This window comes from Vulpes vulpes, unplaced genomic scaffold (genome assembly GCF_048418805.1).
Source record: "Vulpes vulpes isolate BD-2025 unplaced genomic scaffold, VulVul3 u000000695, whole genome shotgun sequence".
Lineage (NCBI taxonomy): Eukaryota > Metazoa > Chordata > Mammalia > Carnivora > Canidae > Vulpes > Vulpes vulpes.
In genome coordinates this window covers 1-14,954 of record NW_027325815.1, presented here as the reverse complement: position 1 = coordinate 14,954, position 14,954 = coordinate 1, and the positions used below count along the sequence as shown (strand labels likewise).

The window sequence follows — 14,954 nt, the reverse complement described above, 5'->3', positions numbered from 1 at the left end:
GGACACTTGTGATGTCCCTGAAAGAGTCTGTAGTAGGAAGGTTCTTCTAAATGAAACAAAACCCTATTCCCTGTGATGCTGCCCTTAAGTCCCAGAAGCACCATTTGCAGTACGATCTTGTCCTAACTGTGGAAGCGCTGCAGGGTGGGATGGGACTGGGTGCAGCTTCGGGCTGGGAGTCTCCACCTGCTCCCAGTGGGGTCCCGGGCTTGCTGTGTGACTTTGAGGGAGATGCTTCCTTCTCTGGCCCTTGGGTTCCTCTTTGATTGTGGGAAGCGACCTGGGGAGCTGTAAGGCCTCTCTGAGGCCTTCTGAAGAGTCCCTGAGCAAACTGGTCACCAAAGTGTTGGCGTGGGGTGACCAGATGTTGCAGGGACAGGGCTATCCCTTTTCATCTTCCTGACCTACCACCTTCCCTTTTCCCTAGTCAATCTATCCCAACCATCTGCCGTCCTGCAGGTGCCTCTGAGCGGCCTGCATGCGAGGCATGGCCCCGCGGTCAGCCCACAGGCCGGCATGGAACCTGTGAGCCAGGAGCTCAGCATGTCACAGGAGAGCTGGGAGGGAGCCCGCATCTGTCTGCAGGGCTGGGGGTGGAGTCTGATGATGGAAGGTGACCCTCCGCTGGCTCCACTCCCTGGAGGAATCACTCTCCATATAACGTATGTGGATTCAGCCAGAGGCCTGGAGCACCGCTCAGGAGACCCAGAGCCTCTGGAGTCCTCGTGGTGGAACAGGGAAGGGGGGTTCTCTTGCCTTGAAGGGTCACCCCCACCCCCACGCCAGGAGCAGTGGGACTTCCCAGACCCTGAAGCCACACTTCCACTTCTATTCATGCGGCTGGAGAAAGCAGCTCGTTGGGGTTTCTTTTTTGGCAACTACAGCACACTGCTCATCTGTTTGTGGCAGCCACCCGCCTGAGAGCCCGTCTCTGCCCCGATCTGCACAGGAGGAGGGCACAGGAGCCAGCCCGAGGCCTGGCCTGGCACTCTTCCTCAGAACTGCCTGCAGTGACAAGAGTTGACAAGAAAATCGAGGCTCGGAGAGCTTGTAAATGCCTGAGGGCACACATTAGGGCGAGTCCAACCAGCTGTCAGGTGAGGTGCCCTCCGGCAGCACGCTGTGTGCACCACCACCACCACCCCCCCCCCCCCCCCCCCGCCCCACACCCCGGTCTCCCTAGGAGACCCAGCCCTCCGTGGGCCGCTGTACCCTGAAGCCAGGGTTATCAGGGCACAGACTCTGGAGGGCTGTCAGGATTGGGAAGTCCTCTTGCTCTTGCCCCTCCTAGGGTTTCCTTCTGGGAAAGTGCTTCTGGCTTGGGAAGGAGGCAAGCAAGTTCTCAGAGCCCCAGAAATCGCCCCACAGGCCTGGCCACCCTGGGCAGAAGCTTCCACTCAGAGCCCGGCCCTGGTAGGACCACAAACAAGCGATCTGCTCAAGTGTCCGTAACACGACGTTCCTGCTCAGTCCAGTGGCCCCGCAGCCGACCCTGCTACCATCACCTCCCCGCCAGCCACTGGCCTCCCTGCGCATGTTCTGCTTGAGCTTCACCCACTGACACTTCCCAGGCTGTCCCAGGCTTGCCCCCGGGAGGCAGCCGTGGGGATGGAGGGGGCAGGAGGCAGCATTTCGGGAGCCTCCAAGCAGTGGCATCTGGCATGCATGTGAGGGCTTGGGAGCCTGTCGGGTCAGCTTGATTTTTTTTTCCTCTTTTAAGATTTTATTTATCCATGAGAGACACAGAGAGAGAGGCAGAGACACAGACAGAGGGAGAAGCAGGCTCCATGCAGGGAGCCTGATATGGGACTTGATCCCAGGACTCCGGGATCACAACCCGAGCCAAAGGCGCAACCACTGAGCCACCCAGGTGCCCCTCAGGTCAGCTTTCTAACTTGGCCTCTACCACATAACCGTGAGGGACCTGGGGAGGGACCTGGTGCCCTGGAGCCTTGGCCTACTTATCAGTAGGGGGAAATGGGGATTATGATGCCAGCCTCACTGGGAGATGTATGCAAGTATGTGAAAAAAATGTGCTATTATGGGACACCTGGGTGGCTCAGCGGTTGAGCGCCTGCCTTAAGCCCAGGGCCTGATCCTGGAGTCCCGGGAATGAGTCCCACGTCAGGCTCCCTGCATGGAGCCTGCTTCTCCCTCTGCCTGTGTCTCTGCCTCTCTGTCTCTGTGTCTCTCATGAATAAATAAAGTCTTTCTAAAAAAAAAAAAAAAAGTGCTATTGTCCCAAGAAGGCAGCAGGACACATTTAGGGGGCAACTAGGCAGAAATGGAGGCAAGAGTCTTTTCATTCCAGACTTTGCAGGCTGGATAACAAGGAGCAGGGCCTGTTATAAGCATTTTTGTTTTGTTTTGTTTTTTTTGTTATAAGCATTTTATGTAGGAACTCCTTTAGTCCTCAAAAGAATCTGTCAGGTACCCACTATTGTTCTCATTTTACCCAGGACACTGAGCTCAGACAGGTGGACTACCTCACCCAAGGTCACCCAGCTAGTTCGAGGCTGAGCCCAGCTGGCCGGTTTCATCCACACACACTTGAGCTCTGTTCTTGCTGTCTCTGGATTGGAAATAAGTGTCCATTGATGCAATGCCTTCACTTGCATTCAAGTCAGCCCGGTCTATTGAGCTCCTGGGACCATGGCACATTGCTAGGCCACGCAGGATTCGGCACGAGCAGAGGAAAGCCAGCCAAGTCGACAAGCCCTCACAAGGCAGTGTGAAAAGCTCTTGTGATTGGAGATGGTGTTGGTTGGTGACCTCTGAAGTGCTCTCCCACCCCCCCCACCCCCCCTTGCCCGTGCATCTGCACTTCTAAAACTACGATCTCAACATTCACTGATATAATTTCCAGTGTCCAAAAGTCTCTGATTACAACATCCTTCGAAGGAACAGCCAATGATCCAACCTTTGGGGCTTCCAAACCTTTATGATTCAGCATCCAAGTGTGCTCAAGCTTAAATATACCCTAAAACATACCCCTCACCCAACCCAGAGGCACAGCAGCCCCACCCAGACAAGACAGAGAAGAGCTCTTGGGCCAGACTGAAGGGGAGCCTGGGTGAGAGGTGCAGAGCTCCACCAGGCTGATTAGACGACCCTGGTTGTTTTCAGCTGATACTGCTATGGCCCAAGTGTCCTGACCCCCCTGCAGACCCAAGCTGGGGCCCAGGCCTGGGCAAGCCTAGAGGGGACAAAGGTAGAAGCCAGACCTTGCCCTCAGGGACCTTGAGAGGAGCTGAAGAAGTGGACAAACCCAACCCAGTGTGTTCCAGGCTGGAGGCAGGCTGAAACAGGGTGGGGACACCCTGTAACCCACAGATTTCTGAGACAGCAAGACAGTGGCACCTGGTGTCAAGCTGCTGGCTTAGGAGTCTTCAGCTTCCTACTTGTGCACACAGTAGGCTGTGCCCATTGCAGAAATGGGGGGAGACTTGAACCACCCTGATGTTCTGGGATCTGGCCAGTGAGGAATTGGGAAAGGCCAGGACTGGAACCCAAACCTTGCAAACCCTAACCCCGCATCTGAAGAAGCCAGGTCTAGACTGGACTCTGATTTCTCCCACCATCAAGGCATTCCTCAAGCCCTGCCCCTTTTCTAGAATTTCTTCCAGAGGCCTTCCAGTTGGTGAAAGGGAGGTGGGCTAGGAAACCTTGTCTGGGATCTCCTTATGCCAGCTTGAGCCTTGGATCCAGTGGATTCCACACTCAGGTGGGCTCCGGGGCTGCGGGGCTGTGAGGCTCTGACTCAGCAGCAGCAACAGCAGCTAGAGGGTTCCCTTCTCACCTCCTCCCACTCCTGCTGGGCCGGTCTGGCTCTCCCTCCGGGGGACTGGAGGAGCAAGCAGTCAGCACCCAGTGAGTGCTCGCCCTGTGGCAGGGCCCCTGTCTGAGGCCAAGGTCCTGTCCCCATGAAGTACCCAGTCTGCCCACCCACACACAGTAGGCGCTCAAGTAATCCTCAAACTGAGTTAAAACTCCCAACAAAGCAAAGTGCAGGGGGAGTGGCAGGACCATACCGCTGTCTCTCCCCCTCCCACTCTCCCTGGGGTCCCTGATGCCGAAGGAGTCCAGGGGTTCAGAGTAAGGAGACCCTACTGTTTCCTAAGGTCCTTTTTTTTTTTTTTGGTAGATTTAATTTATTCCTGAGAGACAGAGAGAGAGGCAGAGACACAGGCAGAGGGAGAAGCAGGCTCTGTGCAGGGAGCTGGATGCGGAACTGGATCCCAGGATCCTGGGATCATGCCCTGAGCTGAAGGCAGACATTTAACCACTGAGTCATCCAGGTGCTCCCCTAAAGTCCCTCATTTTGTATTAACTAACAGTTATGAAGCACCTAGTGTATGCCCAGCTGTGTTTTGGGTGGAGGGCCAAAGAATCACTACCACTGAGTCTCGGGGCTCAGAGCAGCACTCACCTCACTGTCTTAACGAGAGGAAGGGCAAGGATTCACAAAGTCTGCTGGAAGGAGAGGCTTTAAGGACAGTGGAGAGAACTGTGCTGGGGCTGGGAAGGAGCTGGCTGTCAGGGAGCTGCTCTGGAGGGTGGGGCAACCCCCCCCCTTAAAGGGACAACGGGAACAGCCAAGGTTATCTTGTCCGCTCTCCAGGATGGGCAGTTCAGTTGGCCCATCAGACCATTAAAGAGCAAGTCCTGAGTTCTAGTGCCTTGTCCAAGGGCACAAAGCAACACGGTGGCCCCAGGAAGCCGAAGTCCTGGCCAGTCTCCAAAAAGTCTCCAGTAGGGGAACAGGCAGGGGTCATCTCTAGCTCGAGGTGGCCAGGAGGTCCTTCGGAGAGGACCCCAGGGCAGCACCCTTCGGCAGGCTCGGGTGCGCCGGCGCGGGCTGGGGAGGCCTGCGGGGCCCTCGGCCTCGCGCGCGTGCAACCCTCTTTACCTTTAAGAGGGGTGCGGGACCTAAACCCCGGGCCGGGGGCTGGCGTGGGGCGGAGCCCAGAGTCCGGCCGCGAGGGGGCAGGAGCCGGCTTACCTGCTTCCCGCCACCGGGCGGGGCGGGGCCGGGGGCGGGGCCGCCACCAACCTGTGGACCGCCCGGCGGCCGCCGGCCCGACGAGTCGCGGGGACCGGCCGGGGACCGCGGGGGGCCCGGAAGCCGGGGGCGAGCGAGCAAACAAACTTGGAGAGAGGAGTGACCTGGGGGCCGGGGGCGGAGTCGCCGCGGAGGGGGCGGGAGCGAGCGGCCGCCCGAGCGCCGCCGGCCCAGGAAGCGGAGAGCGCCGCCCACCCATCCGGGGCGAGCGCGGCGCTGCGGGCGCAGGCAGGCTGGGCCGGGGGCTGCCGGGCCCTCGCCCCCCACCGTGACCCCGCAGCCCCCGCCCGCGCCCAAGATGATGAAGAGGCAGCTGCATCGCATGCGGCAGCTGGCCCAGACGGGCAGCTTGGGACGGTGAGTGTCAACCCTCTCCCTCCCCGCCCCACACTCACACACTCACCCCCGCCGGACCCGAGCGGCCGTCGAGGGGCGGGGAGGCTGGGGACGGCGGGACAGACACCCTCGGACCGGCCAGAGCCCTGCCGTCGCTCCCCCGCCTCCGAGAGCCACCCCACGTCCCGGCCAGAGCGGGAGGGGCAAGGCCCTTTGGGGAAGGGGGCACCCCCAGCCCTCTGCGTGCAGGGAGGATCAGGGATGCTGGGTCTTCTCGGCCTCCATGAGCCTCTTGAGCGAACGGTCCTTCCTGGCCTCACTTGTCCCCTCTGTACAATGGGGACAGCTAACCATCTCTGGTCGCCTGGAGTGGGGGCGATCGGGGGCAATTGGGGGCGATCGGGCCCCAAACCTTGGGGAGGGAGAGGAGACTAGGTCCCTGAGGTGGGAGGAGGGGCCTCTTGTCCTGCTTTGTGCCTCTCCCCCTCCACCCCACCCCCCGCCCAGAGGCCTCCAGCTTCTCTATCTTGCTTCTGCTTTTCCCAGCCTCAGGTGGAAACATCCCCAGGTCTCTGTTCTCACCGGCTGGACCCCAGAGCCGGTGGAGTGGAGGCCAGAAGTTTGGGGAGCTCCCAAAGCCTGTCTTCTCTCCTCTTCCCTCTGTGTTGGGAGTTTCCCATTCTCTGGGCCCAGGGGAGGGGACTGAGAGTCCAGAGGCCTGGCTCTAGTCTCCCACCGCATGGATGCCTATGTGAGCCTAGGCAGTCAGGCGCCCTTGCTCTGGGCCTCAGTGTCCCCAAGTGTCCCTGAACAGGGGTTCAGGGCTTGCACACCACTGCAGTCCTGACTCCTGCATGACTGACAGCCCAGGAGTCTGAGCTCGCACACTTCCCGTTCTTGGGGCCTGCCTGGCCTCCTCTTCCCAGGGTCAGCAGAAGAGGCTGGGGTGGCTTCCCAACCTCACCGCCTTGGGTTTCATCGGCCCTCTCTCAGGACACAGCCCTGGGTGGAGGAGGAAAAAGCCGTGTATCCTATTCACGCCCCCATGGAATGTGCTCCGACTGGGATGAGGCAGACAGGCAGGCCACCCAGGGCGGGCCCCAAGAGGAGGGGCCCTGGAAGCAACAGGGGTCCAGGTGCCCTGCTGAGGGGGCAGGGGGAGGCAGGGGGTTTCCTAACCTGGGCGGCCTCAGCAGAAGCTCCTCCCTCCCCCACAGCACCCCGGAGACGGCTGAGTTCCTTGGGGAGGACCTGCAGCAGGTACATGCCTGGGCCAGCAGCGGGTGGCAAGGCAGGCCTGTGCAAGCTGTCAGCAGAGGGCCGCGTGAGGACGCCATTTGGGGGACCCGGTTGAGTCATACCCCAAGCTGTTGGCCATGGGGTCTCCAGGAGGAGGGAAGAGAAAAGTGGCTCCTGCTTGGGGAAAGAATGGGGCAGTGGGGGGCAGGGGGCAACCACCTCCTATGATCCATAAACCCCGACCCCCCCTCCAGGTAGAGCAGCGCCTGGAGCCGGCCAAGCGAGCAGCCCACAATGTCCACAAACGGCTGCAGGCCTGTCTGCAGGGCCAGAGCGGGGCGGATATGGACAAGCGGGTGGTGAGTGGGGGTCCCAGGGAGTTGGGGCCTGGACAGGACACCTCTGCCCAGCGGGGGAGTGAGGGCAGGGCTGGGGTCTCCCTGCCCATCTGAGTCTCTGGCTCTGAGGGGGTGGGGCCTGCATTGTCCCAAGACCCTTCAGGCACCCCAGTGACACCGCTGTATCTCTTCACCACCCCCTTCTTGACCCTGGTCCCGTCTGCACGGACTCTCCTGAGGCAGAGCCAGGCCTCCCACAGCACCTGAACTTCTCTGTCTGGTCAGCCCCACAGCGGACCAGAGCAGGCCTCTGAACTGAGGCCGTGTGGGAGGGCTTCCTGAAGGAAGTGGCATTTGGGCTGATATTAATACTCACCAGTATCAATCCACAGCGAGCATTTGTAGACCGGTGACTGCTAGTCTGTTGCTCAGCTGTGTCAACGTGTTGCCTCACTTACCGCTGACGACACCCCTAGGAGGAGGCTGCCCTCATTAGCACTTTGTACAGATGAGGAAATGGACACGGGGAGGTGAAGTCTCAAGGTCACACGACTAATAAGTGGCAGAACTGAGATTTAATCCCTGGTCTTTCTGACCCAAGCTGGTGCTCTTCGTAACTTGTAGGTGGGAGGGTTTTGAGTTCAGCAGTGACTAAGGCCAAGCCACAGATTCCCCTGGGGCAGGGGAACAGCCCCACTCCCAGAGAGCTCCTAGGGCCTCCGTCTTCCTTCCAGCTGTGTGAACTCGGGCAAGCTCCATGCCCTCTCTTAGTTTTCTGGTGTGGGAGGGTACTTGGTCATCCCTTCGTGCTCAGTGGATTCGTTTCTGGGAGGCAAAAAGGGCACCCCAGATGGGACAGGGTGGGGGACATGGTCACAGGGAGATGTCGCTCAGCCATGCCTGGTCATCCTGTCTCCACTCCCACCTAAGACTGTGGCCATCTTGGCTTCCCTGCTCCCCTGTCCATACTCAGTGCCTCAGTGGGGCTCCATCCCCCAGGAACTCTCCACGTGCTTGGGTGGGGTGGAGGGAGACCCAGCAGGTGCTCACAACCAGGCCTGCCCTTCCTGCAGAAGAAGCTCCCCCTCATGGCTCTGTCCACCACGATGGCCGAGAGCTTCAAGGAGCTGGACCCCGATTCCAGCATGGGGTGAGCACAGACAGGGCCCCGTCCCTCACCCAGAGATGCCAAAGGGGGATCTGAGCTGGGAGGGGGTCCAGGTGTGGAAGGGCGTCCACAACAGGAGGATGACCAGGCTGAGGGTCGTGTCTGCACCGGAGGGCAGTGTCCAGGTCAGAGAGGGTGGCCAGGTCTGGGAGGGTGTTTGGCTCAGAGAAGATGTAGGAGAGATAGAAGGGGCAGGAGGTGATGGGGAGGGAGGAGACCCCCAAGTGTTTCCAGATGGGGGTGAGGAGCTGTGGGAGTGCTGGGCCCACTGGTGTTGTGTCCACAGGAAAGCCCTAGAGATGAGCTGTGCTATTCAGAACCAGCTGGCCCGCATTCTGGCCGAGTTTGAGATGACCCTGGAGAGGGATGTTCTGCAGCCACTCAGCAGGCTGAGTGAGGTGACCCTCCCCACTTCCCCATCCTCACCCCATCCCCAGCCCTCCGCTCCCCCAGCCTCAACTCCTACCTCCTCGGCCCGCTGACCCCCTCCCTCCCCGTGCCTACTCCCAGGAGGAGCTGCCAGCCATCCTCAAGCACAAGAAAAGCCTGCAGAAGCTGGTCTCCGACTGGAACACCCTTAAGAGCAGGTGGGAGCCATAGGCCCTGGGTGGGGTCCGCACCTAGGTCAGCCTACAGAGGTGGCCAGAAGCCACACTGGGAGGATGCAGCAGGGACCACTGGGTAGAGTTAGTGTGAGTACTTGTGCACACATCTAGCGTTTAGGAACTCATGTCGTGAGGGCACCTGTAAGAGTGCCTCTGTGAACATGTGTGTGCACGTGCTCTTGCCAGCTGCACGTGACCCCAGAGCCTCGGATAGCCAGGAATGATCCTCCAAGATCCCTGGCCTGCAGGAAGCCCCCACCCTCCACTCTGGAGCTAGGTGGCCATAATCACCAAGCCCACCACCAGGGGGAGGCCCTGAGCACTCGCGACTCAGGCGTGGGTGAGGCCCAGGGCCAGGGGAGCTCTGGGATGTTCATCCCTAAACCCTAGAATCCTGGGTGGGCAGGCATATGGAGGGGACACTTGGATCTGGACGTGCTGCAGGGGGACACTGACCACCCCACTTGGGGATCGTTGCCAGGCTCACTCAGGCAGCTAAGAACTCAGGCAGCGGTCAGGGCCTGGGCAGTGGCCCTGGAAGTTACAGCCATACAGCCACAGCCACCAAGGTGGAGACACTGAAGGAAGAGGAGGAGGAGCTGAAGAGGAAGGTGGAGCAGTGCAAGGTGAGTGGGCGCCTGGAGCTCCCCGGCTGTGAGGGGGCGGCAAGGGCGGGCGGGTCCCCTCCCCGTTTCACAGAAGAGGAAACTGAAGCCCAGAGAGGTGATGTGCCCACCCAAGGCCACACAGCTGGGAAACAGCAGAGCCAGGATTCGAGTCCAGGCAGTCAGCCCCCAAGCTCTGTGCTCAGCCACCAGCTCATGGCCTCTTCTGTCTACACCGCACACATGATTCCTGGGAGGCAGGGACTTGTGTTTGCCTTGGTCTTGGCGTGTTTGTTGAGTGAGTCAAGGAATGAACGGTGAATAATGCAAACCACTGTGCGAAGGTGTGCGGCACAGAGATGAGGGCTAGAGGCTGTAAAAGCCCTTCAAGAGTTCAACGGGTTCCCGTGTCCCCAAATGCAAACCATAGCAGAGAGAGAACTGGCCAGGGCCCTCCATGTATGGCTTGGACAAGTCACTAACCCCTCTCTGTGCCTCAGGGTCTCAGCTTGCCCCCTGGGCCCCAGCCTCACTGGTGAGCCCTCCCCTTTCTCTCTCCAAGGATGAGTACTTGGCCGACCTATACCACTTTGCCACCAAGGAGGACACATATGCCAACTACTTCATCCATGTGAGTTCAAGACTGGGCTCCAGCCGCTGGAACTCAAGGGTGGACATCAGGGGCCACTGGGACATCCTTCAGGATGTGGAAGGGAGGGGTGTGTTCTCACAGACTCCAGGGAGGCACAGCTTCCTTCACTCCCCAGGGGGTCCCCCTCTTGTCTCTGCAGCTTATGGAGATTCAAGCGGATTACCATCGCAAGTCTCTGAGCTCGCTGGACACAGCCCTGGCTGAGCTGAGGGAGAACCACAGCCAAGCAGGTGGGGACACAGGCCGGGCCTGGCCCCACACCCCCGACCCAGCCCCCCTCGGCATGCTTAGAAGCTTGCGCTCCATCCTGAAAGGCCATAGGGAACCATGGATGAGTTCGGGGCAGATTCGTTCTGATTCGATTTGTGGTGGAGAGGTAGTCTGCTCTGTGAGGATGGAGTGAAGGGGGCAAGACAGGAGTCCTTTAGGAAGAAGGGAGGGGCCCTGGAGCAGGGCAGAAATAGTGGAGGTGGGTGGATTCCAGAGAGATGCCGGGTGATTTCCAGATATGTGGCCTGGAGGGTTGGGTGGGAGGTAGTACCACTGGCCTAGGCAGTAGCCCTCGAGGATTGGGCGGGGAGGGGGGGGCGTTGCCCTGGCTGCCCTGGCCTGGCTGCCAGGGATGGGAGGACCCTGGGCCGCTGATCTGTCTCGTCCCTGCAGACCCCTCCCCCTCGATGATGGCCGCCCCCTTCTTCAGGGTGTATGGGGTGTCACTGGGAACCCATCTGCAAGAGCTGGGCCGGGACATCGCGCTGCCCATTGAAGCCTGCGTCAGGATGCTGCTTTCCGAGGGCATGAAGGAAGAGGTGGGGCCCAGGGGGCAGGTCAGGGAGGGGCACCTGGTTCTGTGCCACCGCTCCACATACTGCTCCGGCTGTGGTTGTCATCCCACCATTAGAGCCCAGGTGCCTGTGAGGCCACAGCCTCCGGAGGTCAAACTGACACTGCCTCCCACTCAGTGATGCTCGTGAGGCAGCCATTGTGCTATTAAGGCCTTGACACTTAGTTATCCCCACAACCCTTCACTGGCTCCACTTTCCAAGGCGGGGACGGAGGCCAAGAGGAAAACATGCCCAGTGGCGCACGAGGGGGTGGCAGTGAAGCTGGGCACCCCCCATGGTGCAGTCACGACTGCACAGGCCCTCATCTGTCCCAGGCACCTGGCTGTCGCTCGTCCTCAGCTCCTTTCCTGAGGACAGACCCTGAGGAGGCCAAACTCTACTCAGAGACCAACTTAGACGTCTTGACAGTGCTGCCAGCCTCCTCTCTCCCTTCCACTCCTATCCAGACACCTGTCTCCCGCCAGGGTGTCCGTCCCTGCCCACCCCTCCGTGACCCCCCCCCCCCCCCCCGCCCGTTCCCTCTCATACCACAGGGCCTCTTCCGTCTGGCCGCTGGAGCCTCAGTGCTGAAGCGCCTCAAGCAGACCATGGCCTCGGACCCCGGCAGCCTGCAGGAGTTCTGCTCTGACCCCCATGCTGTGGCAGGTGCCTACTCCCAGGAGCCCAGGGAGGAGGGGGCCTTCCCCCCAGATCCCTTCCCCGTAGCTGCCAGAAATGCTCCCGTGATGGTTTGGCTGAAGGCCTGATAATCGAGCCCTCAGGAGGCGGGTTCATAAAGGGGGGGAGTCCGTGATGAACCCCCTGCAGTGCATGTACATTCTCCTGGGAACAAGTCCACTGGACTTCATCATTTTCTCCAGAAGACCCACGGCCCAAAGAAATGATCAGACCTGCACATGTTAGTGTGAACGAGGGCCTAGTTCCTAACAGACAGAGAGAGCTAGGCACTGGGGTGGAGGTGGGGGCTTCGGGCACTGTGTCCAACACCCCCACCACCATTTCAGGTGCCCTCAAGTCCTATCTGCGGGAGCTTCCAGAGCCTCTGATGACCTTTGACCTCTATGACGATTGGATGAGGGCAGCCAGGTGAGGTGGGAGCTGGGGAAGGCAGGGCTGCAGGGGTGGGGCCCTGGGGCCCTAGACTGGCTCACCAGGTCTCTCCCTGTCCCCAGCCTGAAGGAGCCAGGGGCCCGGCTAGAGGCCCTCCAGGAGGTGTGCAGCCAACTGCCCCCGGAGAGCCTCAACAACCTCAGGTGAGCCTGAGCCTGCCCCCTTGGCCTCAACAGTATTTCCGAAAACACACCTAAGATGTGCTAGTCATGTGTTTTATACTAGACATTGAACTAAACCTCTGAAGCCACATCACCTGGCTTGAAATTCCCACCTCTGCGGCTGTGTGGCCCTGGCCAGGTGATTTGACCTCTCTGTGCCTCAGTGCCCTCACCTGGAAAACAGCATGGCAGTCCCTACCCCACAGGGTGGCTGGGGGATTCGCAGCTTAGCCCAGCGCCTGACACACACCTGGCACTCAGCAGATCAGCTAATTTAACTGTTAAAAAATGTTAAGCCATCCTGAGGGGGACCTTTGCCTCTCTTTGGAAACCCCAGGCTGAGGAATTCTGAGGCCTCTGGAGCATCTGTGGTGTTCGTGGCCAGAGTTTGCCCCTGTCCCTGGCCAAGCCCACCTTCTGCCTCCCCAGGTACCTGATGAAGTTCCTGGCACGACTGGCTGAGGAGCAGGAGGTGAATAAGATGACACCCAGCAACATCGCCATCGTCCTGGGGCCCAACCTGCTGTGGCCCCCTGAGAAAGAAGGGTGAGGGGCCACAGGTTGGGAGGAAGGTGGCAATCACCCACTCCAACCATCTCCTGCTTATGTTTTCCCTGGGCCTCAGTTTCCCCATCCTTGGAGTGGGTTGAGCAGCTCCTATTCTCAAGAAACTGCCGTGAGGAGCAGCCCAAAGAGAACATGGACCCCACAGGGCTTTGGAGCTAGGCGTTGGGTGATCATGGTAGGGGGGTGCTTGGAGGGCTGGGAGCCCAAAGATCTGGTTCTAGCCCCACCCCTCACCCTTCCAGAAATGTCTCAGGAAGGCACTCTCTGGACCTCCATTTCTTCATCTATAAATTGGAGAGAAACTACAAACTTTGAGGATTTTTGCTTTGGGAATTAGATGAGATAACGAATGGAGAAATGGTTTATAAGCTATAAAGTGCAGTGTGGGGTATGTGAAGGGTCATTATAATGCACCTGGTCACTGATGGCACAAAGATTCATTCATCTGCTGAGGATGATTACTTGGTAGAGGCTCCCTTGATCCACGAACTGTGAGGGGAAAACCATTCTGACTAGTGACACCTGTCGTGGGAACGTCGGGCATGTGAGCAACATGCTGGCCATCTGCTGGCCGTCTGCGAGCTTTCTGAGAACAGGCACTTGATGTGATTGGGCCAGAAAGAGACTTGGGGTCACGAAGACTGTTAGGAAATGGACAGCTTACTTCTGTTCCCTTTTGCCCCAGGGACCAGGCCCAGCTGGACGCCGCCTCAGTGTCATCCATCCAGGTGGTGGGCGTGGTGGAGGCTCTGATACAGAACGCAGACACCCTCTTCCCTGGAGGTGAAGCTCCTGCCTTTGTGTTTGGGTTTTTTTTTTTTTTTTTTTTAATTTTATTTATTTGTGAGAGAGAGCACAAGCAGGGCAGGGGTGGAGGGCAGAGGGAGAGGGAGAAGCAGACTCCTGCTGAGCGGGGAGCCCAAAGCAGAACTTGATCCCAGGGTCCCGGGATCATGACCTGAGCCAAAGGCAGACACTTAACTGACTGAGCCACCCAGGCACCCCGAAGTGCCTGCCTTTGTGAACCTATCCCTTTGTGCCCTCATCTGCCCAGCTCGGTGTCCTTCAGACTCCGCTTCAGTCCCTGGCAGCCCCACGAACTCACCAGGAGGCCTGGAGCTCATTGCTTCCCTGTTCTGAGCCTCAGTGTCTCATCTGTAAAATGGGGATGATCCTGCTTACCTTGCAGGATTGTTGTAAGGCTCACATGGGAGCGGGAAGGTGAAACAGGGTCCACATACTGTCAGGGGAAAGGGACAACGGTCCTGACCCTGGCCTAGGTTTTAAGGGCAGCTGGCAGAGGTTCTGCAAGTTCAGACCCGCTTCCTTCTGTCTGCAGACATCAACTTCAACGTGTCAAGCCTATTCTCAGCCCCTGGCCCCCAGGACAAGGTCAGCAACAGGCCAGCTGCTGAGGAGCTTCCAACGATGGTGGCAGCCGCCCCAGCCCTGGTCCCGGCCCCCACCCCGGCCCCAGCCCCGACCCCAGCCTCACTGGCCCCCAAGGAAAGGTAAGGACGGATGGATATGAATGACCCCCATGAATGTCTTTGCTCCAAGACATCGGCCTGAGGCACCATCTCAGGACTTCCAGCAGCATTTTAGGAAAGGTGATTATTGTGTTTTCATACCCAAATACCAAGTTTCCCCATTTGGAGGGGATGGGGTGGAGAGTCAGAAGCCGTATTCCTCTCGGCCTGTGATGTGTTCCCGCGTTCAGTATACGGCTCAGTTTGCTGAGCACCTCCTGTGTGCCAGGCACTGTTTCAGGCCCCAGGGATTTAGGGAACAAAGGCGCTGGGCAGCTGGAATTTGTAAATACCTTCCAGTCTTCTCTTTGATCCTTTAAATCTAGAAGGGCTCCATGGTACCATGTTGCCTCCCTACCAAGTAGGCATGGTTCTGTTATCACACTGCCAGGGCCCAAACCGTGACTTTCCTCAGATAAGCAAGACAGACAGACGCTGCCCTGAAACCTTGTTTTCCTGGGGCAGAGGGAGTCAACAAGCACTCCCATAAACAGATATTGTCGTGCCAGGCAGTGAGACATGTCCCTAAAGAGAAGACAGCAGGTTAGGAGGCTGGAGTGGGCAGCTGCTCTAGGGCGTGCATCAGGAAAGGCCTCCTCAAGGAGAAGGCAACTGAGCAGAGAGCTAGCTGGAGGAAGCCAGGAATGAGCCATGGCCTCCCCTCCCCTCTTCTCGGCTGCTCTCTGGCTTCTAGTGGCTAGAACAGCCAGGGAAGACCACAGGGAGGCTTAGAGCTG

General features: G+C 59.1%; 1 protein-coding gene across 1 annotated transcript; it reads left to right on the top strand.

The window, feature by feature from the left end:
• Positions 1–5,172: 5,172 nt before the first annotated feature.
• On the top strand, positions 5,173–14,305 carry SH3BP1 (SH3 domain binding protein 1). The gene is made up of 16 exons (XM_072746311.1): positions 5,173–5,419; positions 6,616–6,658; positions 6,892–6,996; positions 8,049–8,125; positions 8,430–8,541; positions 8,654–8,730; positions 9,230–9,374; positions 9,916–9,984; positions 10,145–10,235; positions 10,669–10,814; positions 11,384–11,495; positions 11,855–11,936; positions 12,023–12,103; positions 12,551–12,667; positions 13,374–13,471; positions 14,028–14,305. The coding sequence occupies exons 1-16, from the start codon at positions 5,361–5,363 to the stop codon at positions 14,201–14,203; spliced, it is 1,590 nt and encodes a 529-aa protein (XP_072602412.1). The 5' UTR covers positions 5,173–5,360; the 3' UTR covers positions 14,204–14,305.
• Positions 14,306–14,954: the final 649 nt, after the last annotated feature.